General features: G+C 33.1%; 3 protein-coding genes and 1 long non-coding RNA gene across 8 annotated transcripts in view; 3 read left to right on the forward strand and 1 right to left on the reverse strand.

The window, feature by feature from the left end:
• The first annotated feature begins 340 nt into the window (after window positions 1-340).
• Fbl (pantothenate kinase 3 fbl) lies at window positions 341-5,865 on the forward strand. 5 transcript variants are annotated; one of them, XR_014425840.1, is made up of 12 exons: window positions 341-498; window positions 587-965; window positions 2,093-2,282; window positions 2,836-3,014; window positions 3,103-3,276; window positions 3,352-3,519; window positions 3,598-3,674; window positions 3,787-3,963; window positions 4,059-4,194; window positions 4,666-4,779; window positions 4,853-4,983; window positions 5,228-5,865. XR_014425840.1 is itself a non-coding variant. In XM_083043972.1 (11 exons), the coding sequence occupies exons 3-11, from the start codon at window positions 2,144-2,146 to the stop codon at window positions 4,904-4,906; spliced, it is 1,203 nt and encodes a 400-aa protein (XP_082900098.1). In that variant the 5' UTR covers window positions 341-498; window positions 587-965; window positions 2,093-2,143; the 3' UTR covers window positions 4,907-5,221. The 5 variants fall into 5 exon arrangements, 4 of the variants coding, with proteins under 4 accessions (XP_082900098.1, XP_082899802.1, XP_082899964.1 ...); XM_083043972.1 differs by lacking the exon at window positions 5,228-5,865 and having other exon boundaries at window positions 2,093-2,267; window positions 4,853-5,221; XM_083043676.1 differs by lacking the exon at window positions 5,228-5,865 and having other exon boundaries at window positions 4,853-5,220.
• Window positions 5,866-6,227: 362 nt separating this feature from the next.
• On the forward strand, window positions 6,228-11,617 carry Gas8 (Growth arrest specific protein 8). Its single transcript, XM_083044856.1, has 9 exons — window positions 6,228-6,575; window positions 6,805-7,022; window positions 7,106-7,367; window positions 7,457-7,717; window positions 7,806-7,973; window positions 8,046-8,132; window positions 8,218-8,427; window positions 8,528-8,739; window positions 11,504-11,617. Exons 1-9 carry the CDS (start codon window positions 6,573-6,575, stop codon window positions 11,514-11,516), a joined length of 1,434 nt encoding a protein of 477 aa, XP_082900982.1. The 5' UTR covers window positions 6,228-6,572; the 3' UTR covers window positions 11,517-11,617.
• LOC145940086 (galactoside alpha-(1,2)-fucosyltransferase 2) lies at window positions 8,948-12,024 on the reverse strand. The gene is made up of 2 exons (XM_083044985.1): window positions 11,546-12,024; window positions 8,948-11,397 (listed from the first exon to the last, which is right to left on the reverse strand). Exons 1-2 carry the CDS (start codon window positions 12,022-12,024, stop codon window positions 10,857-10,859), a joined length of 1,020 nt encoding a protein of 339 aa, XP_082901111.1. The 3' UTR covers window positions 8,948-10,856.
• Window positions 12,025-15,252: 3,228 nt separating this feature from the next.
• Window positions 15,253-25,622, forward strand: part of LOC145940217 (uncharacterized) — a 198,723-nt gene continuing 188,353 nt past the window's right edge. Inside the window, exons 1-2 of the long non-coding RNA XR_014425971.1 lie at window positions 15,253-15,823; window positions 15,904-16,015. This is a non-coding gene — a long non-coding RNA (uncharacterized LOC145940217). The remainder of the gene's footprint in view (window positions 15,824-15,903; window positions 16,016-25,622) is intronic.

Consider the following 25,622-nt stretch of genomic DNA (forward strand, 5'->3'; position numbering starts at 1 on the left):
TCTGAGTTCACGAATGTAATAATAAAAGTCATTTAAAATGATAGATGAAAAAAAGGAACCCAGTTTTAATTGCTTGAGAGCAAAATGTTGAAATAGGAGATTCTGTATAATATAAAATATATTTATGTATATAATTATAAGTAAAACCCACGTCAATGGTAAGAAAAATAAATACAAATATATATAATGTATAGAGAAACTAGAAATGAAAAAGTATGAATAGAAAATTGTCTAAAAGAGAACGGATATTATTTCTAGGAGAAAGGGGAAGAATTCGCAATGTGATCAGCTGATCGCCGCCGCGTCATTCTTACAAGACGAGTTCTGTCATGGTTTATGGTGCGGGCCACGTTGTCTCCTTCTCAGATGACCAGAAAATGATTGTCTCATGAAGTAAATAGATAAAAAGTGGTATTAAAAACAAGTTTCGTAACAAGATATACATATACATAGGAAAAAAGGATAAGGTGATGAGCCAAACTCGCAATAACGAATTTGGTATGTTAATTATTTAACATATATTTACATATTCAACGTTTGCGCACGATATATAATTTTGCATTTTAAATCAATTTTATTTTTCCAGCTTTGATGACGATAGAGATCACCGAGCGAGTTCGCTGCAATAAATAAATATGAGCGTAGCGCAGTTTTTCCGCATAATGGTACGGATGAGCTGATAGAGTAGAGAACGTTTCCATCGCATATTACATTCATTGCCGTCGTCTTTGCGAATCCCGTTCGTTGTACAGTTATCGCTCCACTACATACAGTTTGTGCATGTGTGATTTATACAGCACTGCTGTAGTTAGCGCCTACAATCTACAATCGTCGCTTGTGCACGGCGCCGAGACCAGTCAAGATAGTGCGAGCGGAGCGAAAAGGGAGCGTTGGGTCGAAGACGGTCCTGGCCTGGCTGACTTGCGCGGTTCCCGGTTCCCGACGTTCGCCTGAAAATTCGATGAGTAAGTGTCACGCCGGTCTGGCGTGGGACGTCACGCCACCTTCGCTTCCCCCGTTGACGCGATTCCTCGATCGACGCGATACTTGACGACGATTCGCGCGATCGAGGACGAAGCGTGACTCGCTGGTGTACATCAGTGTCATCCGATATAGTCCGATAAAAATTTTTTTAACTTTAATAATTCGCGATGAATATCAGTGTGACGATACGGTGCTCGCGATGTATTGGTGAATGATAGATGAAATATCGTGATATAAACAACCATCTCGGATCGAACCGATGTCAATACAAGTAAAAAATTAATCGCCTAGATGATTATTACTCGCGACGCTCGCGACTTATATAACGTGACACATCGTGTTTCTGCCATTTCATATCATTTAAAAGTAGTGAACTGGTGGATATTAGAGAGAATAAGACCTTCCTCTCTATATATGTACATATATATTTGCGCGCGCTATCAAAATGTGAGTTCTTACTGTTGAAAAGGTATAGAAAAGTTGTATACTTGTTGAAAATTTGACAGATTTTACTACAATTAGTTTGACGGACACTGCATTTTTATATATATCTTGTGATAAAGTTATTATTTATTGAAGATATTATTTATTAAAGTATTGTTAATTTCAAATTTACCTCTCAAGTAATAATATATAATCTCTTATTTCGATTGTAATACAGTAGAAAACAACTTTACAGTAGAATTTCAATTTCTTTTGATCTTATGCATGCATAAGACATAAAAGCAAATAAGTTAAAGCAATACAAAAGATTTGAAGACGTGTACATAATACAATCGTATGTATGTGACATCGCTTATGTAAATTTATATATAGACATTTTAGACATTGCATAAATGAAAGGTGATCTTTGATCCTGTATATATTTGATGATAATTGTATTCAGAATTCGTAAAATAGTCTTCTATATGAATATTTTTGAATATTTTAAAGTGGAAAAAGCTTTTTGTCCATAAAATCTTTTAAAAAATATTTACGTATATATCAGGAGAAATAAAAAGAAATTCTATTTGTATATAATACTTCAAATGTTCAATATGAGATATCATTTGATATATGTATATTATACTTTTAATTTTTTAAATTTAAACATGTATTTTTTTTGTAGCAAACAGGTTTTTTATAAGAAAATAATTCACGAGAATCTATTCAACTGTGAATGAGCCCGCAAGCAATGAGTCCGCAAAGCCATAAAAATAATTTAACTCCAAAGAACATGGAGTCTAACGGATATTCTACTGGCAAGATTATGGTTGAAGAAGCGAGGAATCATTCATCTCCTTGTGAGTCAGTGGACTGTATGTGTGCTTAGATTGCTAATTTTTACTTTTTATTATATATTATTTATATTTATATTGGCTGATACATTGTTTGTAATTGATATCTAGTGATCTTGTGCTTGTGATTATATTATGTCAATTGTTTTAGAATTTTAATATTTTCTTAACTTAGAATTAGATACACAAGCATAGTTTATAATATTAGTAAGATATTGATCACTTACATGAACTAAATAACAAAGTAGATAGTGCTTGTGACAAAAACTCACTCAGAGTTATATTCATTTTGCTTGAGTGTTAGTCCCCAAGTAAATATAATATCTGCAATAGACAAGTTTTTGTTGTGTGTATACTTTTGCATTTTATTGAAACAATTTTTCTGCATGAACTTATTAATAATCACATTTTTAGAAATTTAATCTCGTAGTTTTTGTAAAATTGCGCTTTTTAAATTGCTAATAATTATTACCTTTCTATAATTGTCCGTATATTTTCAAATATTTTTAATCATATTTATGCACATATTATAAATTATAATAAATGAAATATTAATCACATATTGTTGTTATAGCGATGCCTTGGTTTGGAATGGATATAGGTGGAACATTGTGTAAATTAGTGTACTTTGAGCCAAAGGATATAACGAGAGACGAGGCAGATGCAGAAGTTGAAACGTTGAAAAATATTCGTCGATATCTTACTAAAAACTCGGCGTATGGAAAAACTGGTCATCGTGATACACATTTACAAGTCAGTTAAATATTCAATTTATAATTGCTGCAATTCACTACTTATATAAACCTGTTTCCATAATTGTTTACTTCAACTGCTGTTCCAGATGAATAATGTTCGCATTAGAGGCAGACAAGGAACGTTACATTTTATTAGATTTCCTACAAGTGAAATGGGAAATTTTTTAGCACTAGCAAAATTAAAGGGCATGGCGAATCTTATAACTACTGTTTGCGCCACGGGTGGTGGTGCCTTTAAATTCGAGGATAATTTTAAAGAGGTGCGGAATCGCGTATCATGATATTTATCTAGTTATTAAGAAGTAAATCACATAATATCGAAATATCTCTGGCAGGAAGTAAACATGAATTTGGCAAAATTCGATGAATTAGATAGTTTAATACGTGGAATGCTCTACATAGAAACCACGAATCCGCATGAATGCTATTATTGGTCGAATCCCACCGATGATAGCAAATGTCAGAATGTACCGTATGACTTTTCTGAACCATATCCTTTCTTGGTAAGGATGCATGAAAATATTTTCTTGCATACATTCTTCCTCGACACGAATGATTTTTGATGATTGTATCTTGTGCAGCTTGTTAACATAGGCTCTGGAGTAAGCATACTAGCTGTGTATGGACCAGAAAATTATAAAAGAATATCTGGAACAAGGTATATATATATATATATAATATTATATTGAGCCTATGTATGTACATACTTTGCATGTTGGGCAAGATTCGTTATTAAGCGATATCAATAGAACATATTATTTCTTATGTAGTTTAGGAGGCGGAACATTTTTGGGATTATGTTGTTTACTTACCGGTTGTAACACCTTCGAAGAAGCAATAGAATTAGCGACGGGCGGCGATAATACAAGGGTAGATAAATTGGTTAAAGATATATATGGCGGCGATTACGGCCCTTTTGAGCTTCCTGGAGATCTAGTTGCAAGCAGGTAATTTATCGTAATTATATTAGTCGCTGCTTTAAGTTGTGTAATTCTGGTCTTTTATTTTTATCATAATCCTATTTTTTGTTTCTTGTTTTTAGTTTCGGACAAATGAATTCCAAAGACCGCCGCAATACTGTCACAAAAGAAGATCTAGCGCGTGCAACGCTTGTTACTATCACAAATAATATCGGTTCCATTGCACGTATGTGCGCTGTTAATGAAAAAATTGAGAGGGTAATTATATATATAATTTTAATCTATCATCCCTCGTAACTTTGCAAGGAGCGGTCACAGAGAAAAATGTTTCGTACAAAAGTTTTTTGACTTTGAGGGGGACATAAGATGGTGTCTACAAGAATATGCAATTCAAAATAATAGGTTCCATTTAAGAAATTAAAGGTGACCTCTATGTTATCTTCAAACGACTATCTAACGTCAAACCGATGACACTATCTTATGTCCCCTTCAAAGTCAAAAAACTTTTGTATGAAACATTTTTCTCTATGACCGCTCCCTGCAAAGTTACGAGGGGTGATAATTTAAAATTGGACACCCTCTGTGTGTGTGTGTGTGTGTGTGTGTGTGTGTGTGTATGGTGTATGATGTATGATGTATATGTACATATATAATATATACATATACATTACATTATATATGATTCTTATACTGTCAACTTTCTTATTTTGCAATAATTTTTGTTTTTAGGTTGTATTTGTTGGGAATTTTCTCAGGGTAAATCCTATATCGATGAAATTATTGGCCTATGCTATGGATTATTGGTCTAAAGGAACTTTGAAGGCCCTGTTTTTAGAGCATGAAGTGAATATAGAACAATCTAAAAATTTAACAAATTAGTCGTTTAGATATCACAGATGTATCTTTGTGATTTCAGGGTTACTTCGGTGCTGTGGGATGTCTATTACAATTTAATGGTGAATCGAGCTAAACATAATGAAAAAATGTTGAGCAACCAGTTACGCGACATACAGCATTCCATACGACCAACTCAGCAGAATCTTTCGAGTGAGCAAGATTGTTCAACATAACTATATTTATTTTTATTATATTTTTTGTTTAATTACTCGCACGAGTATACATGTTACAAGCAATTGTTTATTATTATGAGATGAAAGGATTTCTATATTTAAAAAATAATTATATATCTGTAAATTTTGTCATATATATAATTTTTATCACAATTGTTCTGTAAGAAGAAATAATCGTGTCAGATTATATTTCTTTTTTTTTTTTTTTTTTTTTTTGTTAGAGGATAGCTATTTCGATATAATTGTTCCATTATGAGCATAAATCTAGTACGACTCGGCAGACAGGATCGATAATGGACCAAATCTAAAGGGAATTAAGGATTGCCTTTCCTCCCGATGTTCGTTACATGCCGTACACACACATAGACTAGTTCTACCTCATAATTTATATTGTGAAATTTTTCTACAAATGCACAGATTTTTTATGTATATAAGTAATGGCAATCGTTATTACATTTGCGTGCACGATTTTTCGTAAGTTTATAATCAGCGAATGAAGCCATCATAATACTAAATATTTATGCATTAATTGTTGATATATATATATATATTTATAATTTTATTGTTAATGCGTTGCGCATCTCTACGAGGATAAATTTCTTAATACGTGCTTTTAATTGAATATTGAATAAAATGAAATACTATTTGCCTTTACGCGCGATTGGCACACACACAGTAACAGAAAAACCAAGAATTTTATACATCGTTTACATTGCTACAGCGAGATATTGTGATTTGTAAGCCAGAGTACGCATGCTTCCTTCAGATATTACGAAATGATATGCTCCAAAGTGTCAAATTTTGTTTTTAAGAAGTAATATAATAATATGAATAAATGAAAATCATTGAAAAATAACAATCTTAATGTATTTAAACTTTTCTGTTTTATTTATTTAAAATTTGACTATTAATAAAACTTTGCATTATTTGTAATTTATTCATTTATTTCATATTTTACATTACAACTATATCTTTTTATGTAGAACTAGTAAAACTTGTTCTTGATGAAATGTATTGTAAAAATGCCAGATAAACATTAATTTCTGCTAAATAAAAAATGTCATATATATTATATATATATATATATATATATATATATATATATATATATAAAACAAAATGTAAATATATACGTTATATATACATTATATCCTAAATTATTAATGATAAAAAAGAGATTTTTTGTACATAAATATGTAATGCAAGATATGCATACATTGTAAACATAGAAATTTCAATAATATATGTATATTATTCATATGTATATATTTCCATTTTCTATTTAAAAATTATAGTCTCATCGAAAAAAATAATATAAAATCTGCATCTATATAGAATTCATATCAATGTATGTATAGATATGGTTGCTTAGTAACGATCTTACAAAACAATTCCATTCTAAAATGTCAAACTAACCGTGTTATACAGACCTAGGTCAGCTGACATGAAATTATAGACTTGACAGCAGTATTATTATTATCATTATTGTTCGTGTTTCATATTGCTATAATCTTTGAGAAGATATATAAATAATCTTTCTACGCGGTTTTATACATATCGATAAAAATGGTGAGTTTTATTTAATTAAATATTAATGTGACAAAAATTTTGCTTTTTTATCAGTATTATCATATAATTTTTATTTTTTATAATTAATATTTTTATATGCTTTTATATGTATATCATATATATATATATATAAATTTTTTTAAATGCTAAATATATATCAAATATTAATTATGCTATAAAATTTTCTTTTTTATAATTTAATGTATTTCTTAAATTACATGACAAAAAGCCTCCTAAGAAAGCAAAAGGGAAAACGACGGATAACGTCGATGGAGTGGATACAACGAAAATGAATAGGGAACAATTGGAAATATATGCTCATAAAATATTAGAAGAAATGGAACGCGAGCGGGAGGAGAGAAATTTTTTTCAATTAGAGAGAGATAAATTGCGAACTTTTTGGGAAATAACGAGACATCAGTTGGATGAAGCGCGCGCTACAGTCAGGTACCTTTAATTTGATCATCTTTAATAATAAAGATTCTTTCTGATATAATATAAACGTATTTATATACATAATTTGCATATAGAAATAAAGAACGCGAGAAAGAGGAATTAACAGAGAAACATGAGGCCGAACTCAAGTTATACAAGCAGAAAGTGAAGCACTTGATGTATGAGCATCAAACTAATTTGTCCGAGAACAAGGCCGAGCATCTGGTTGCTCTTAAATTAGCGCAAGACGATCATGTTGCGCAAGAGAACGAACTTATTACAGACAAAACGGAACTTAAGAAAACGCAGAAGGAACAGGAATTGGCGTACATGAATGAGATACGCGCGTTAAAATTGGTAAGCATGTGTAATACAATTTGCCGAAAATAATATATTGAATTCTAATTAAAAAAATGTACTTATCTTTCTATACACATAAAATGCAGCACAATTCGGAAGAAATGAATAACATGATGAAGAAATTCGAGTCTGAAGCGGTAGAATTGGAGCAAAAGTACGAACAGAAATTAACCAGTCAATACGAGTCTTTAACGTTGAAGCATCAAATGGAAATTACAGAAGTAGAAGAAAGAAAGAACGCGCAAATTGCGAATTTGATAAAAAATCACGAGAATGCGTTCGCCGAGATGAAAAATTATTACAATGATATCACTCTCAATAATTTATCGTTAATTAAGAGCATGAAGGTAAGATTCTCTATCTGTTATATTTCGCAATTATAACAAGTAAATGATCTGAAAAGCTTTCTAATTAACGCAGCAAATGTTTTAACAGAAACAAATGGAAGCGATGAGAAACAACGAGGAACGTATGAAAAAACAAGTGCGAGAATTGGCAACGGAGAATAAAAAATATTCGACCGAGTTGAAATCTTTGCAAGAAACAGCTACCGAGCTTAATCGTCAACTTGCAAATTATGAGAAAGATAAACAAATTCTAGCTGTTAGTATATCTTTATTGTATAGCAATGCTATTACAAACGGAGGTATTTAATTGAGTTAATGATATTTCCAGAATACGAAACGGAGACTGGCCACAGTGGCAAAAGATCTGGAAAATTTTAAATGGGAAAATGAAGTGCTCGAACTTCGTTTTGAAAAAGTAAAATATTTAAATATAATAAAGAGTGATAAAAAGAGTTCAATACGTGAACGTGATCTTTTTAATATTACTTTTTTTGTTTTAGTGTCAATCCGAGAGAGATGAGTTACATTCTAGATTTGTCTCGGCTATTTTCGAATTGCAACAGAAAACGGGTTTGAAGAATGTCCTCTTGGAGAAAAAATTAGAAAAGTTATCGGAGTTACTGGAACAACGAGAAGCACAGATTAGCGAAGTGTTGGCCGCAGCTCAATTAGATCCTGCGGCGGTGGTAAAGGTGAATAAAAAATTAGAGGTATGCATTAAACATGATCTCATTACGATCTATATCAATCTATTTGAATCGCTGTAATCCACAATCCACGACTGTATCGTGTTATTTTCTCTTCCCGTAGGATATGCTTAATAGAAAAAATACTGCAATACAAGATCTGCAATATGAATTGGCGAAAGTTTGCAAAGCACACGACGACTTATTAGCGACTTATGAGACTAAATTGCAAGAATATGGAATTCCCAAAGCTGAACTTGGAGTTCAGTCTCTAAGAATGAGGATAACCGGTGCGAAATTGGGCCTATGTTCAGCTGGTCTTATCACTACGAATCAGTAATACAATATTTTATAATTATTTATATTTAATCGATTTTTGTGGTAATTTTATATATGCCCTTGTCTGCGAAAATCGCATCGCTATCTTATTACTATTTTTATATATTTTAATGAAAGAGCTGTGATACAGCATTTTTGATGAGAGTTTGACACTATATAGAGTGATCGATAATATGCGCATTTGATGCATGTAGCAATACCACTCTTATTGAAAAAAAGAAAACACATAACTTTTAATATAATTAATACATATAATTTTGACACAGAGTATTTTTATTCTGTAAAATGAATACATTTCAGCTTACGCGTGTTACGTTTCCAAAAATTACATAAAATTATCACAGAGAATGTACAAAGTAGATCGTATCGATGCCTGGAAGTTGTATAGTTTCAGTAATTATTTATAACATATTTACTTTTTTGTCTGTAATCGCATTTCTTGTCACGCAGTTAGCGTTGGCTAAATGAAAAATCTAATATCTTATTCGGCTCATTTCATCATTTTTTATTGTTATAATTCTATTACTAGTAGCACAACTTTCTTTTTGCACTCCAACATTGTGTCAGATATCTAACAACTGGCAGGCAACAAATACATTGAAGATACATTTATATATAGATATTAACATATAGATATTAGACACACTGACTAGAGTCTAGCTTGTAAAACATTGTAAGTCAGAGATACATCAGGTCACATGGTTATAATAAATTTCAAACACTGGCTTTATATGTAAAATATTTTTCCCGTCCGCAATTTCTCGCGCAGTAATAGTAATAGTCCGTAAACTTTTTTCTCTTTGTATATATATAATACTTAACGGTTAAGTGAAGAAATAATTTATCATTTGCTCACAGATTTGTAAATATTATACAACGCCTTGTATAGATATAATTTTATAATACATATATAGATGTGTGTGTGTATATACATATATATTTATATATATGTATGTATATATATATATATATATATATATATATATATATATATGTTTATATGTGTATATTAAGAATTTTGGCACAATAAGAAATAGAATCACAGTTGAAATCATTGTACATTATAAGACTTAGATGGTTGTCAATATATCGGTTTCGTGAAGTATTTATATTACACGTTCGCTACGCGATATGAAATATACATTGAAACGTGTAAACACAATTAATTTGAAACTCCACGACACTAGGCTATAGAAAACGATATAAACTACGAAATAATATCAGAAAATCCAGTTTTCGGGAAAGATCTCACGCCAAAGTTAAGGGATCACTAACCAGATACAATTCTGAGCACTCTGCACAAATTTATAATTTATTCGTACGCGTGTTTCTTTTTTGAATATATTAGGCTCTTTTGATCATTACTTTATTCGAAAGAAATAGCCGATATCTCTCTACGCTTTCTTTGTTTTCTTTTCATTAATTTTTTTACGGCCATGTCGAGTTTGTATCGGAATCGTAGAAAAAATAAGTATCTGTTTTAATTTTAGATATTAGTGGTCCATTGTTCCATTGTAAACCTTTTCCTCGCGAGTTCCTTGAAAGGTTTCCTCGCTCGCTACATTTACAAGTGCATCGATTTCTAGTTTATGTGCGCACACTAAATTTAAATAAGAGAGTAATATGTATGCGCGTATAAATACTAAGCGCATTTTGATGCATTTACATATATAAAATTTAATGTGATGTAGCAACACACTTTCATTGAATTTTACTACTGGCAAAATGTTCATGCATTTGTATGATAAATAAAAAAAGATGAATATATATATATATATTCTCTAGAGATGGCAGAAAGGCAAGATATACACACTTTCATGTAGTTTACATTAATTATCATATTTGCATAGATGACAGAAGTAAATAATATACGACGATTCTTCACAGAGCAAGTATACATATTTCCGATCTGATAAAAGTTAATCAAACATTGAATTGCAAATTTTAATATTAAAAGAGATATAATAGCTTCTCTTTTATGTAAATTAATTTAAAATTTCCAAGAATAATATAAATGTCGCTTTTTGAAAAAATTATGTAATTACGTAAAAAATGTGTATATATGATACAACGTAAATATGTTCTGTTTTATGCTCGAAAACTTTGATTCTCGTTCAACTCATTATCCTCCAGTTTGGTAGAACGTCGGCGATTAGCGTAGAAAAGTATGTTGTTACATTGTAAACTACAGTTTCGCCGGCGGCCAAAATAGCCCCGAACGAGCCGTAAGTGCCGTAATCTATTATGCTGTGATTGCACGCGGATAAGACCGCTAGATCCTTGCCCGGGCCCTTGCCATCGTTATCCGACACGAAACTGATTCTGTGACGTTTGCTGCGCAAGTTATACTTGCACCAGGCAATATTATCGCTCGTTACTACGAAGACAACATTGCTGTACCTGCCGGCGAAGTAATCCATCGCCGATAGGTAGTAACTTACCGGTGCCGGCCGCGTCTTCAGCTTCTGCCAAAGATAATCCACGTAATCGGTTCGACGCACGTGTACACTGACATAGGTTGGCCAGGATAGATTGAACTTTTCCGCCACGCGTTTCAATACTTTCTCCGCGTAAATTCTCAGACTCGGCTTGAACGTGAATTCCCGTCGTACGTCGTCCAGCCAGACCAATATCAAGGACCAATAAGCCGCATGCCTGAAAAAGAATGTTACAAGTTAAACTTATTTTATTCTAGTTATATTTCCCAATATATATCAGCGTATATCAGCGATAATTAATCACTAATTTAATCTGATTTCAGAGTCAATGTATGAAAACTAAAGATCTCCCTAACAAGGCTAACCTGGGTATAATGATGTTCTGCTCCGTGCTATTCCACTGACTGAGCGAGTTGACCACTTGCCCGACGTCCAGGGTACACCTGCCGATGTAGCTGAGCGGCGGGATGCTGAGATTCTCGAAGTGCTCCTCCAGGGTCTTGAGGATGCAGCGCGGCATGAACGGCTCCAGGCCGGTTCTACGAGCGGTCGCCCACACGGACGCGTACTCCCAGATCTGATTGCCGAGTCTACCGCCCTGCACCGCTGAGACTATGCCGTACTTGGGACATGGATTGTTGCGCCACTCGGGTGCCGGTGCCCGGACGTTGGATGTCTTCAGGATCGTGCGACAGAGCGTCTGCTCGTACGCGGAGATCTTCGTGTGGCGCGCCGGTGGAGACGACGTGTCATACATGGGGAACAGGAAGACGTGGATGCCGAATACCACTAATAGCGCGAGAACTATCGCGCTCGCAAGCACATGCTGTTGAGCGTGACTCATTCTCTCTCTTTCCGCGAGATTTTTGCGCCACGCAAATTAATTTTTTCGAGCGACAGGATTTCTCTCTTTCTCTACGTACTTGCTCTCTACCCTCTCTTCACTACTTTGCTCTGCTTTCTTGCTGCCACTACTCTGGTCGGCCACTCGCTCTCTCGCGCGTACGCTAGTCCGGCATTTCGTATCTACAGGTGTGCCATGTCCTTTGCTTTCCGACGTACATCTTGGCAATGATAAATGAGCGATTAATGAGCGATACAAGAAATATGAATGATATCATAGGAGCGTGCGCATCGTTTAAAGTGATTTTAAATCTCTCGTGGATGCTGCAATGAAGCGTGCATCGTTTTAGGGGGCGAGTGAACTTGAAAAAAAAACTAAAGTCAAAATACTTTTTTTAAAGAGAAATGTAGATAGTTTTCAAATATGTTAAACATATAAGATTATTTCTGGATATGTCTAAGTGTTTCAAATAAATATTGAACATATAAGGAAGGATCAAAACTTCTAAAACGCTCTTCTATAGAATCATATTTTTCAATTTTTATATATCTTTTCTTTAGAAAGTACTGATTCAATTGTTATTATTTTTTTCTTTTTTAAGAAAATACTGATTCAATTATTATTCGTTATTTTGTAATATATTCAAAAATAAATTAATAAATTATTATTATATTTAAAATTGCTATGAAATAAATAAATTATGATTTGATCGTTCGGTTTGAAGAAATTATAATTTTATCAAGTTATGTTAGAATCGTTAAAAAGTTAATTTTATACAAAATATAATTAAAATTTAGAAGGAATTGATTTAGCACAACAAAGCATCAAAATGTAGCCAAACATATGAGAGTAAAAGTACAAAAAAATTATTCAGATATGTTAAGAAAAAGTGTTGAGAAAAAAGAACACAAAGATAGAATTATATAGAATTCTCTCATATAATTTCGTAATTGCACTCGCCCCTTTAAGAGTGCTCTTTATATATATTATTTCGAATACTAAATGTTGTCAATTTTAAGATACAAAATAGTGAAATAATCATGTAATAAAAAAGTAAGAGTAACATAAAGATAGAAGAATGGCGAGATCGATTTTGAAGTGATATCGTATTTCGATCTTTTTATTTTAAGAGAAAACATTTCTCCAAACATATGTGAAAAATTTAATTTAAATTTCAAACTAAAATATTTAATTATACTTTAGTCTGTATAGTTTATTCTGAAATATTTTGGCAAGATCTCTTATTCAATTAATATGTGCATGCACTTTTCAAAGTTGCTCTCTGTAAAGAAGTGCTTAACGTAATTTAATTTGTGATAGACACGATATATAAAAACTGCTCCTTTACTTTTAGATAATTAAAAAAGGACATGGCTAACACACCGTTGCTAAAGCTTGATTAAAATCGCATGCAAGCAGCGCCCTTAGCAGATATATAAAAAGTTACAAGGCTATGTATAATTATAACAAAATATTTAAGAAATGAATTGTCCTGACATCGATAACGATATAATTTCGTTGAGCGCGATTTTCAACGTTGACAAATCAAATTATAAGCGTTTACTATATGACAATCAGCGCAAAGTTCATTATTGTATATTTGAAAATAGTGCAAGCGAAAACTTTTCTTCTTCAACAAGTCAAATATATTCAAACGATGTTAATAAGTTAATTAATACGGAACTGGTTAATTAATATGGAATATGGAGATGGGACGGGGAGAGTACTTTGCAAAGCACGAAACTCTTTATCACGCGATATTCGTTTCCCAGAACATTTTCATCCTTCGCACGTCCGAAGGCAGTATTTAAAAAAGTTTTGAAAAATAGCACGTATTATTACGCTATAATAAAACGCGCGCTGTCATATTTGCCGACGTAACTTCTTATCGATATGAGAAAAGTTTTAAATTTAAAGCTCGATAGAAAAAAATAAAAAACATGAAATACGCGACGCGTGACATAAACAACTCTGCGCAATTTATAAATCAGGAATAATAAAGTGTAAAAGAAATTTTCACGCGAATTATATGTTCACAGAATTTAATTGAGTTTGTACAAAAAGCGATGCGATTTTGCGTAAAAGTATATTTGTAAACACTGCGTTCTTCTCGAAATTTGACGAAAAATTCTTTACGATTTTTAAATATATATATAACAGTGAGAGATATACAATATCTCTCTTGCTATTTGTTCTCATCGCGGAAAACCTATATCATGTCATGTGTATATATATGCATGCACGTACGTGTCAAAGTTATTGCGTCGCAAAGATGGAAAGTTAGGTGTGTGACATACATTCCTCGAACTATTCTCTAGCTGTCAAACGCGGCGTATTAAACTCAATCCTTAAAAGAGAGATTTTTAAAAGACAAGAAAATCTCGAAATTATCTAATTATCTAATTATATAACATTGTTCAATAGCGTTCAATTAATCCATTACGTCGTAGAAATTAATATTTTCTTGACTGCGATGCCGCTAGCTTTAGTCATATAACATCGCGTAATCGAAAATATAATCTATAGAAACAAATGTGACAGTAGAATTAGTCCGTACCACTATCGATATTTCGCGGAGATGTCTTGTCATCTATCTGTCATTCGAAGCTCCTACTCCGGGCACCGTCGAAGATCGAGCTCAACGAATTCACAGCCCACCACCCTCATAATCGACATCCTCTACGCTATAACCTCCTAGACAGAGTCTCACTCACCCGTTCCGGCGAACACAGCTGTGCGATTCGCGACGGACAGATCGAGGCTCGCGTAAACCAGCCGCGGGTTTAGCTCACTCATGTTTGCCCGGCGTGACGTCCGCGGACGCTTGTTGCACCTTGGTCGTCGCCGTCCTCCTTTTCCACCACGGGCTTCGGGTCTCTCGCCTTCCCGGACGCAGCGCCGTCTCGTTCACGGCGATCTATACTCTCCCTGCTCCTCTTCTACGCCGTATGACGACGTTCCGGGATATCCCCGTGCGCTGTCCGTCCGCTCGGACGGGGATGAGCCGCCATCCTCTCCGGGGGATGTTGTCTCGGGGGTGTGACGTCACTCACCCACAGCCGGCGCGTTACGTATAGATTTTTAATTTCCCTTGGCGCCGTCTCGCGCGCCCGAACCGGCGCGGCGCCTCGTCGCCCTCTGTCGTTCGATATAATCGATATCGAGAGTCGCGCTCGATATCGAGAGTCGCGTTCGATATCGAGAACGACGTAAACGTGCAGAGGCTGTTGAGTGCGTAAAAGGTGAAGATAATCACACGCGTTTATTTATTATTATATGTGCGTGTGTGTCGGTGTATATTTGGTTAATTATTCTAATTACTGCTTACATAGCAACGCGCTTCTTTATCAATTGTCGGTTTTATCGCAATGGTTCGTAACAGCAGTTGTTATTTTACATATTTGCGGTTATAAAAATAAAGGTTAGATGTAACCGAGTATTCGTGTCATGAATACTTTCATATCTATATATTGGCCACCCTGCTAATTTTAACCGCGATTTATCTGAAATAATTGGCCCTTTATTAACAATTTTTAGCACTTCAGTAATTTAGAGAAATCACAGAAAGTATTTCTCAATTGCGTCCTGTGAAAAAAATGCGGTCGCTTTTATTTTTAATTCGATATAATATCGATCTAGTATTGGTCCTCTCGTTCACACGGTTGCATTTCCCGCCATAATCGAGAGAGACGAGAGACGCACTTCACTTTTCGCGCGCGACAGCGTCCGAGTGCGTTTAATTCAATCTTTTTCGTGTTTCGACAAAGTCTGGCAACGAATATCACTTTATGGAAAGTAGGTAAGATTACATTGAATACTATATATTGGAGGTTGCACGATTTATGCGAAAATTAATGTTATTTTCGTGTTTATATGCAGACAAGGAATGTGGGTTATACGACGTGGCGCGATGTGGTGGCATGTAATGGCGGTTACATCCGGAGATCGATGAGCTTGTAATATATTTCGCTACGTTCTAACAACGAGATCGGTGAGTGTGTAATACTTTTGTTACATTTCATCTTCCGGCAATCCTCTATCGAGTCGGCTTGACCACCAAGAGAGTTATTAGCGCAAAGGCGAGACAAAAATTTGTGCGTGAAATGATGCAAAATTTTACGCACGAAAGTATCTCCCGCAACTTTCCCTTGTAATTTCCAAGAGTTGAGCCTGATACGAGACTTTGCATGCATCGGCTCTCGTTTTATCACGATTGCCGAAGGACGTGGTAGAGGGTCTTTTGTACGGCAAGAGAGCTTTTCTACACTATCTGGACGAGCTTGAAAGCTCGTCGCAAAGTAGGCCGCGGGAGCCCGATATCGTGTCGCGTATACATACCCTCGGTCAAATTATAATGGTGTCTCCACCCTGTTTTTCTATTCAATTTAATCCGATATCAATATATGTATACATAGGGTTTTATCTCGCGTATACGCGCTTTATATATACTTTATCCTCACAATATATACGATAAAGCTATATAAGAGTAATAATAATCTTTTCAGCACATTTTTATGAATGAGATTTAAACTTGCGGAAGACATTTGAGAACCGAAAGCTTATGCTTTTTAAAAGTTTAATGAATAGAATTAATTATTATCATTATAATTATTATTATTAAAAAAAAATAAGAATAGAAAATAATATACAATTTTGATTGCCACATTTTATAGAATGTTTCACAGAAGAGAACAAGAGATTTAATTTTCTCTTTTCAATACTTTATAAAGTATAAAATATTGCAAAATATTACAAGATTATATGTTATTTATATAACAAGATTATAGCGCGTTTATTTAGACATTTTATATAAAGAAACTACGTTGTGCATTAAGAAATAATTTTTATGATAAAAATAAATGCGATAAAATATTATATAATATTCGAGTTATATTAGTTTTTGACATTCTATATGCGATAAAATAAAAAGACTGTCGTATGCACACCTTTTTTTATCACTTCGACGTCCTGAGAGACTGCGGCCGGTTAGCTCGTAATTTCATTTTGACTCTGTTATTTCGTGGAGTCTGGACTACACGAAAACTTACTTCCATGGACAATATGCTCGTCTATAGGGGGTCCTTCCGACAAAATTTTTCTTTAATGGTTGATATTACGGCATAAAATAATAATTTTTTTTTTCTTTTGAGATGCTATTAATTAAGTTCTCTGCAAGCTATTATTTTTCATATGATTTTCTTATTTTACTTACACATTTATTATTGTTATGTACGAAAATGCGAAATCCGCCCATGCAGTATAGTTGTATGCAGATAAAAATTAGATGCATTATATTTTTGAGTACAAACACAATATATAAAGAGCAAGGAATATTTTCTTGTTCTTTTATTACGCGCATATCACATTCATAAAGTTCAAAAAACTTTCCAAAGAAAGCTAAAAGACGAGTCTCTCACGTTTTTAAGGACGCGACCGTACCTTTATTCCGTGGAAATTTTAATGATGCTACGGAGACGGGTGGAGCAAATTAAAAAACTTAATACGAGGGTGGTCAAACTTGCCGTACGTTTTGAAGGATTGCCGAGGAACTTGTCCGCATATATAAAAAGTTTTTTTCCCTGAATTTCGATGATAAATGTTTCTTGGTTGGAGTTCGCTCTTTATATATGTATATGCTTATTTGAAATTGTGTACCTTTAAATATTCAACGACAATTGTCTCTTTTCAAGTAAAGAGCAAATTGTATAAAAATAAAAATCTTAACTGAATAGAAATTTATTCTTAAAAAAGAAAATAAGACGTTGTCAGGAGAGAGTCACATGTTGTCTATGTATTTTTAGCCAAGATTTATATTATATAAAAGATATTATATAAAAGATTTATATTATATAAAAAAATATTACGCAAGTGAGTATAACAATTAGAAATATATGTAATAAAAATATTAGTAATTTTAATACATTTTTCACAATGGATTATACAATGATAGCATCTGCAATTTGTATTTTTTTATGCTTATTTACACGATAGCATCTCTGCTACAAAAATATATTTGAGTTTGAACACTGAAAACAAATTTGTTAACTTGATTAAACCGTTCAATTAAATTACTATTTTGTTAATTGAACATATATTAGTATTTAAGTCAAGTATACGTTTTGTTAGATTTAATATGTTATATTTAATTTAAATAATTCTATATGTTCAATTAACAAAATAATATTTAGTTGAACGATTTAATCACGTTAACAATTTTCTTTTTCAGTGAAGATTAGGAAATTTAAATTTCATAAAATATCTCTTAAATATGCTTTAATTTCGTGAAATTAGTGTTAACGCGAATTTTTTCAAATAAATTTTCTAAATTATGTCTCTTTCATGTTTTTTGTCGCGTCACACGCGGTGGTTCACACGAGTGATATCGAAGTCTTAATTCTTCTCTTTTGTACCTGTCAACTGCATTGGCCGGGGTAGAGTTTTCGATTCCCGCGAAATCCTTTCGACCACGAAATAAGACGGAATGAGCCGCGGTGGAAAATTTCTCGGACGAGTTTTATATCGGGATCGCTGAGAGGAAAGAGGAAGGCTATACTTGCGTGCTTGCACAGGGGCGGATTTCTCGAAGTTTGATATTTATAATTGAATCAGTGTTGTACAGGAAATCACGAATCAGCTTGATTATAAGCAAATAAAAAAATTTTATCTTTCTTCCCAAAGTATTATGTCATTATTCAAATTATATAGCTGTTCGAGTATTTTGTTTGTAATCTAATTTTCTCTATCCAAATTCAGCAAAATTATATTATTCTCAATCTTTGAAAGTAAAGATTGGATTTTCTTGCAATCGATAAAAAAAGTAAAAAGTTTTCGCGAGTAAGAAGAAGTTTGTACAGTTGTTTAAGTCTCTTCTCTTTCTTCGTCTTATTTAGTTTTCGACAATTATATAAGCAAAAAAAAAAAAAAATAAACGCTATACTTATTTGTTATAACAAAAGCGCGGAAGATTGGCGTAAAGATTTTTCCTTAGTGTATCGCGATGATACCAGAGAAATTCAACGTACCGAAATTATGCAGGTTTCAATTCTCATTTGCTTGTGTCTCGTTAGTCTTCATACGGATCCGTTCCTGTGCTTGCGCAGGTGCAAGCACACTGCGACATGCATACGAGGAACCTTGTATGCACCACGTATCGTTTTGCGGTATAGAGGAGGAGAAGGAAAGACGAGAGGGAAAGAGAGACAAGATACCGATTGAAATCGCGCACGGCACGGTCCATGCTATTGACAGGCCGTCTTTTATAGGTATGTGCATCGCAATTCTTCCGCAATTTTACCCCATACCCCTTTCGGAACTCCTTTTTCCGCAACTCGACGGCGGCAATTCGACATCCGATATCGCGCTCTGCCATCACCTTCCTCTTTTATCTCTCACGGTGGTTTTCATTTTCCATCTTTTCCGTTCAACCTTTAACCGACAAGTTTTCATACTCTTTTGAGTGTGTCTTTAATTCATGAATTTATAAGATTTATATGAAAAACCGTTTTACATATAATAGCAATTAATTTCTCTGTTTTTAATATACGAGTCTCTCAGAAGCTAAATCAATCGATTTTTTGTGAATTTATTCATTTTAATACCAGATAGCATACAATTAATGCTCTGATATTAAAATTAAGATATTCACAAAAAGTAGAGTTGATTAGATTAGCTTTTTAAAGACTCATATAACGAATATAAAATTTAAAATTATTCTTATTGTTAGTATTTTGACATCTTACATATATAAAACTAATTTTTATTTTCTATATTTTTAATAAACACTAGAACAACACAAGCGCGCGCCATTCCTCGATTTTATATAAAAAAGAATGATATTTTTATATAAAGTCTGTTTAAACTTGATTAATATTTTTTGATAGAAATCAGTTGATTAAAGCGTTAATTTGCTAATTAAACTTTAAAATAAAAATATATTATAAAAATTAAAATAGTAATGTTGTAAATAATATGTTATAATACTTTAAACTCGAATAATATTTTTTGACAGAAGTCTCAGCTGATAACTGTCAAAAAATATTAATCGAGTTTAAAGTACTATAACATTTTACTTAAAACATATTATTATTTTATAATTTTTATTACATACTATTGTTTTAAAATTTAATTAATAAATGAACGTTTTAATCAGCTGATTTGCTGATTTCTGTCAAAAAATATTAATAAAGCGTTAATTTGCTAATAAAATTTTAAAATAATAATATGTTATAAAATGTAAAATAGTAATATGTTGTAAATAATATGTTATAATGCCTTATCTGCGATTAATATTTTTTGACAGAAATCAGCTGATAACTGTCAAAAATATTAATCGAGTTTAAAGAATTATGACATATTATTTAAAACATATTATTATTTTAAAATTTAATACATAATATTATTTTAATTTTTATAACATATTATTATTTTAAAAATTAATGAGCAAATTAACTCTTTAATCAGCTGATTTCTGTCAAAAAATATTAATAAGGTGTTAATTTGTTTATTAAATTTTAAAATAAAAATATGTTATAAATATTAAAATAATAAACTTTGCTTCAGTGTTATTTTAAATCTTCTCCCACGTTAAAATAATTTTAACGTTTCTTGGAAGTGATCTTCATTGATCTTTACGGTCCTTGTATCGCGAGCCTAAGTAGTAAGCCCAGAGATTGGTCAGCCTAATCGCATCTACGTGGATGCAAATACGCGAATACATTGAGAGTAACCGCGAGGCGGAGACGCACGTAAAAATATTATTAAAAAGAACGAAATATATCAAATAATTTTTATTGATCTCTACGGTCCTTGTATCGCGAGCCTAAGTAGTAAGCCCGGAGATTGGTCAGCCTAATACGTTGAGAACAGCCGCGAGGCGGAGACACGAGACACGTGTGAAATATTATTTAAAAAAAGGAAATATGTATATACAAAATGATTTTTATTGATCTTTACGATCCTTGTATCGCAAACCTAAGTAGTAAGATATATGCTTTAAATAATATGTTATAATGTCTTAAATTCGATTAATATTTTTGACAGTTATCAGTTGATTTCTGTCAAAAATTATTAATCGCAGATAAGGCATTATAACATATTATTTACATCATATTACTATTTAAAATTTTATAATCTATTATTATTTTAAAATGTAATTAGCAAATTAACGTTTTATTAATATTTTTTATAGAAATCAGTTTATTAAAGTGTTAATTTACTAATTAAATTTTAAAATAATAATATGTTATCATTCTTTTTAATATAAAATCGAGGAATGGCGCACGCGTGTTGTTCTAGTCCCATTTTCTAAAAAAAGCATATGTTAAGTCGATTCTCGCAAGTATTGTTGCCTCTTTTTTACGATGTTGATTAGCTGTTTCGATTTGTGTTGTACGTTATATTCATAGTATCGAGAGGCTGTCTTCGCGAGAGTTAGCAGTTTGACGGTTTGTCCAAAATAAAATAAAATAAAATAATAATATGCTTTAAATAATATGTTTTAATACTTTAAATTCGATTAATATTTTTGACAGTTATCAGCTGATTTCTGTCAAAAAATATTAATCGCGAACAAAGTATATATTATAACATATACTATTTACAATTACAACATATTATTATAATTAAAATAATAATATTTTGTAAGTAATATAATATGTTGTAATACTTTATCCGCGATTAATATTTTTTGACAGAAATCATCTGAAAACTCGTTGAATCGTTTAAAGTATTATAATATATTATTTAAAACATAATATATTATTTTATTTTATTTTATTTTGGACAAACTGTCAAACTGCTAACCCTCGCGATGACAGCTGCTCGATGCTATGAATATAACACACAACTCGAATTGAAAAGCCAATCAATATCGCGGAAAAACGATAACAATGTTAATAACTTGCCTTTTTTATAAAGGGAAGGGAAAATACTCTCAGAAAATATAATATACGTAATGCGTATATTTTTGTGATACAAGTTTTTCTTTATTATAAAAATGTATTATCTTTAACATTTAAAAGAAAAATTATTCTTTTAATCGCATAGTTATAAAATTTTATATAGCTCGATAGAGAGAGCTATAAGACAATTGGTGATTCCATTTATTTCTGACTATGAGATTTTCTCCTCTTTCCCCCAAATCTGCCAAATGTCATCATGAAATTCGATCACTCACAAATCCGACTCTCTCCTGGTTAGTCATAATTTACATCGGCACCTCGTCGCTCGCGCGGAATTTAGATCCGCGCGCGAGTTTACGCCAAAATTGCATTTCGGTCGTCATTGAGAATCAAGGCAAACGATATTTGATCTCGGACGGTATCGACTAGGGGTATGGACGATGCGTCAGGCAGAGTGCACTTTGTGCTTTGTACACGCGATATGATGTGATTTAGTAAACGATTTTATGAGAGATGTATTCGTCTGTTTAAATCTATTTCAAGGATCCTATATATATCGAATTTTATCATATCTACATATATCGAATATATAAAATACTTATATTCTTTTATTTTTGCAATGGTAAAATTAATCGTCCTTGTTCTAAAATATATTTTTATGCAGGACAAATTCTTTAACAATACTTTTTTTAGTAACAACATTTTTCCTTAAGATATAGAACTGAATCTATAGTTTAATATAAAATTAAAATTGTGGACTCTGAATCTGTGTGTATTTTGGGAGATCACAATCTGTTTAAAAATACTCTGCATATTATGTTTAAAAATATTTTAGGGATAAACTACAATATATTGACTTTTCATACACAATGGGACGTGTTTGATTATTTGATAGAAAATTCTGCTTTTACAGTATCTTCAATAGTATTGGAGATTTTAGAGGGAATTGATATCGGCGGCAGTAGCGATAGTCTTCCTCGATGACGCGCATTATTTTTTTTACGCGAAATCAAAACACGTTTCATCAAGCATAATCAAATCCCACTTACACTCTATTGTTATACGCGATGCGTATGCATACACCTAATTGCGCGTTCTCGTAAGCGCCGTGGCCTATAAGTAATTCAGTTATCCGATGCCACGCACGGATGCGACACAATGGCGCTGCAGATGAAAAACCATTAAAAAGTATTAAATGTACTCTGTTTTCATCTCGCTTACAACCGAGGCGATGTGATTCGCGCGTATCGTGAAGAGAGCAATCATAGAGAAAATAAAAACGTGAATAACAATATCAAAAGTCTGAAATGTGAAAATCAAAGCGTATTTTATATTAGTAAAAGAATTTCTAAATGTATATTATTTATATGTAAATTCTATTTTTATTCTCTTTGTATATGTTGAATATTACATTCAATGAATAACTTTAATTATTTTATATTATCTATATAGTTTTATATATATATATATTTGTATGTGCTACTATATTCTATTCTGCGTTTTACATTCTGTAGACATCAACGTTATAGATATTTGTTTCCTTCTTAAATTCCTTAATTAAAAATAAGTTCCGGGAAACTTATTTTTAATTTAAGAATTATGAAAAGATATACAAATATTTGTAGCATTGTATACAAAATGTAAAATGTACAATAAAGTAATCCGATTGTCCCTCCACCCTATTTATTTAAATTAGAACTGCACTATAAAATTGCAATTGTACTTACATTGTGAACATTTTTCATCGTACAATTTATGAGCGTTTTCGTACTTTTTCTCACGCTTCGTGCGAGAATTTCAATCATCGAAAATCGGCGTATCGAGTCCTCTCTCTATCTCTATCTCTACTCTACCTCTATACATATATTTAACGGGCTTCAGTTTACTAACCAAATTGCAGTGGGCGGCGACAACGCGGGTACCGTGTATTTCAGTCCCGAGCCCCGAGATTTGGCGGAGACAGAAAGAGACGGTTGGAATACCAGCGGTGGAATGTTGGGGGTTCGCAGGGAGATCGAACCGAGAGGGAAAACCGAGGATGTAGATAGCGATTGAGAAAGGGGGACGAAGGACGAGAGAGCTACGGGAGAGAAACATGCTGATGGAGTGGCGGAGTGAAGTGGGAAGGGGGTATCCTGCGGAAATTCGATGCTAATGAAGGAAATTGCGTAGATGCCAAACCAGTATTTCCCTTATCTCTCTCCCTCTCCCTCTCTCCCTTTCTCTCTCTCTCTCTCTCTCTCTCTCTCTCTCTTTCATATTCGCCCTCAGTCTCTCTCGTCTTCTTCTAGGAGAAAGATAACACCCGCCTCTGCGAAGAGACCGTAACGAATTTCACCCCCGCTTTCCGTTCGCGGATATGTACTTCTGAGTTCACTAATTTCCAGTTCTTCCTCCTCGAACCATCGATAAACAGAGGCCGGGACAGGAGATTCCCGAATGTCTGTGTTTTTGGAATTTGCGCGAAGCTATCCTTAATCTCTTTCCGCGAGACATACATTCGTGCAGAGTAAATCGTCGTCCTAATCGAATCAGAGTTCATTTTATTTCTAAATATAATATCGGGAAAACTTCAATAAAATAAAATAGATATATACAAAATTAATACTATTAATTTTATGAATGACATTTCTCGTTTTAATTTCATATAGTATTAATTTTTTTTTTTTTATAAAAATAGATTACAAGATGCTTCTCAAATATTTCACTTAAGACCCAGTTATTTGAAAGTTAGTCGATATTTGCGAACTTTCTTATCATCCCCTGAAACAGAACTTGCGAAAGTGAACTCTTATGCGTACCTTCGCATTATCTTCGTCTCGCCAGGCGCGTTTCCCTTATTAAGACAAACTAACGCGCACCCTGAGGGAGAGGCTGCTTTTTCGGAACGGCGAAGCAGGACATCGCAGCCCTTCTATCGAACGTAATTATCGCACAATTCGCAAGGCAATAAAGTTAGATGTGAGGTATGCGATCGTCGTCGCTGCAATTGCGAGCTTAATCCAATCTTTGGGGAACGTAATGTAACTTGACTTTGCGCTGATATATTATGCGTTTATCAACCCACGCTAATTATGCTTAGGCCGTCATATGCAACTAATTGCATCTGGCTAATTGATTGGTCTGCTGTAATCGATCAGTGGATTCTCCGAAAGAATTTACACCAAATTATTCTTCTTTTTTTGTTCGCCGCGTTCGCCTTAATTATGATTTAACTCGCCCGTGTAATTGCATCGGAGACCGCCCGGTAATTCCAAGGAGATCCCAACAGGGATCATCGTCCGCGACTGTCCGCGCCACGCCACGCCGTCTCTTACACATTCCGTATCGCGACCATAATTTCCTACGATGATACTTCTCCTCTTGAGCGCGGAAATACTCGGAAATGAAAGTGTCGGGGATATTTAAGACTACAAGCGCGTACTACGAACTTTTAACTCTCTTTCTCACATCTGCGCCAAGTATGAGTGTTTGAACATGTTTCTTTACGCAGGGAGAATTGTAGAAAACAAATATTTTCGCCACATCTGTAGAGCTATGTAACTTATGTAATTTCTCGTGTAAAACAATACTGTAGAAAGCGCGTAAAGAATTTTTACATTGATGATTTTTACAGTAATGTTGCTGAAAAACTAACAAGAGTTATTATATATATATATAATATGAGATTGTTGATCTCTGATATTTTTAATAATACGA

The sequence above is a fragment of the Prenolepis imparis genome, unplaced genomic scaffold (assembly GCF_030444845.1).
Source record: "Prenolepis imparis isolate NDT839.2.m4 unplaced genomic scaffold, iyPreImpa1.0 SCAF_1, whole genome shotgun sequence".
Classification (NCBI taxonomy): domain Eukaryota; kingdom Metazoa; phylum Arthropoda; class Insecta; order Hymenoptera; family Formicidae; genus Prenolepis; species Prenolepis imparis.

Bases quoted from the DNA above. Each gene is read 5' to 3' on its own strand.
- Fbl (XM_083043676.1), top strand. From the start codon at position 2,144: ATGAGCCCGCAAGCAATGAGTCCGCAAAGCCATAAAAATAATTTAACT. The intron at 3,675-3,786 runs GTATATATATAT...TTTCTTATGTAG, and splicing joins AAAAGAATATCTGGAACAAG to TTTAGGAGGCGGAACATTTT. The intron at 4,195-4,665 runs GTAATTATATAT...TTTTGTTTTTAG, and splicing joins TTAATGAAAAAATTGAGAGG to GTTGTATTTGTTGGGAATTT.
- Gas8 (XM_083044856.1), top strand. The intron at 7,023-7,105 runs GTACCTTTAATT...ATTTGCATATAG, and splicing joins GAAGCGCGCGCTACAGTCAG to AAATAAAGAACGCGAGAAAG. The intron at 7,974-8,045 runs GTTAGTATATCT...TGATATTTCCAG, and splicing joins AAGATAAACAAATTCTAGCT to AATACGAAACGGAGACTGGC.
- LOC145940086 (XM_083044985.1), bottom strand. From the start codon at position 12,024: ATGAGTCACGCTCAACAGCATGTGCTTGCGAGCGCGATAGTTCTCGCG. The intron at 11,398-11,545 runs GTTAGCCTTGTT...ATTCTTTTTCAG, and splicing joins CAGAACATCATTATACCCAG to GCATGCGGCTTATTGGTCCT.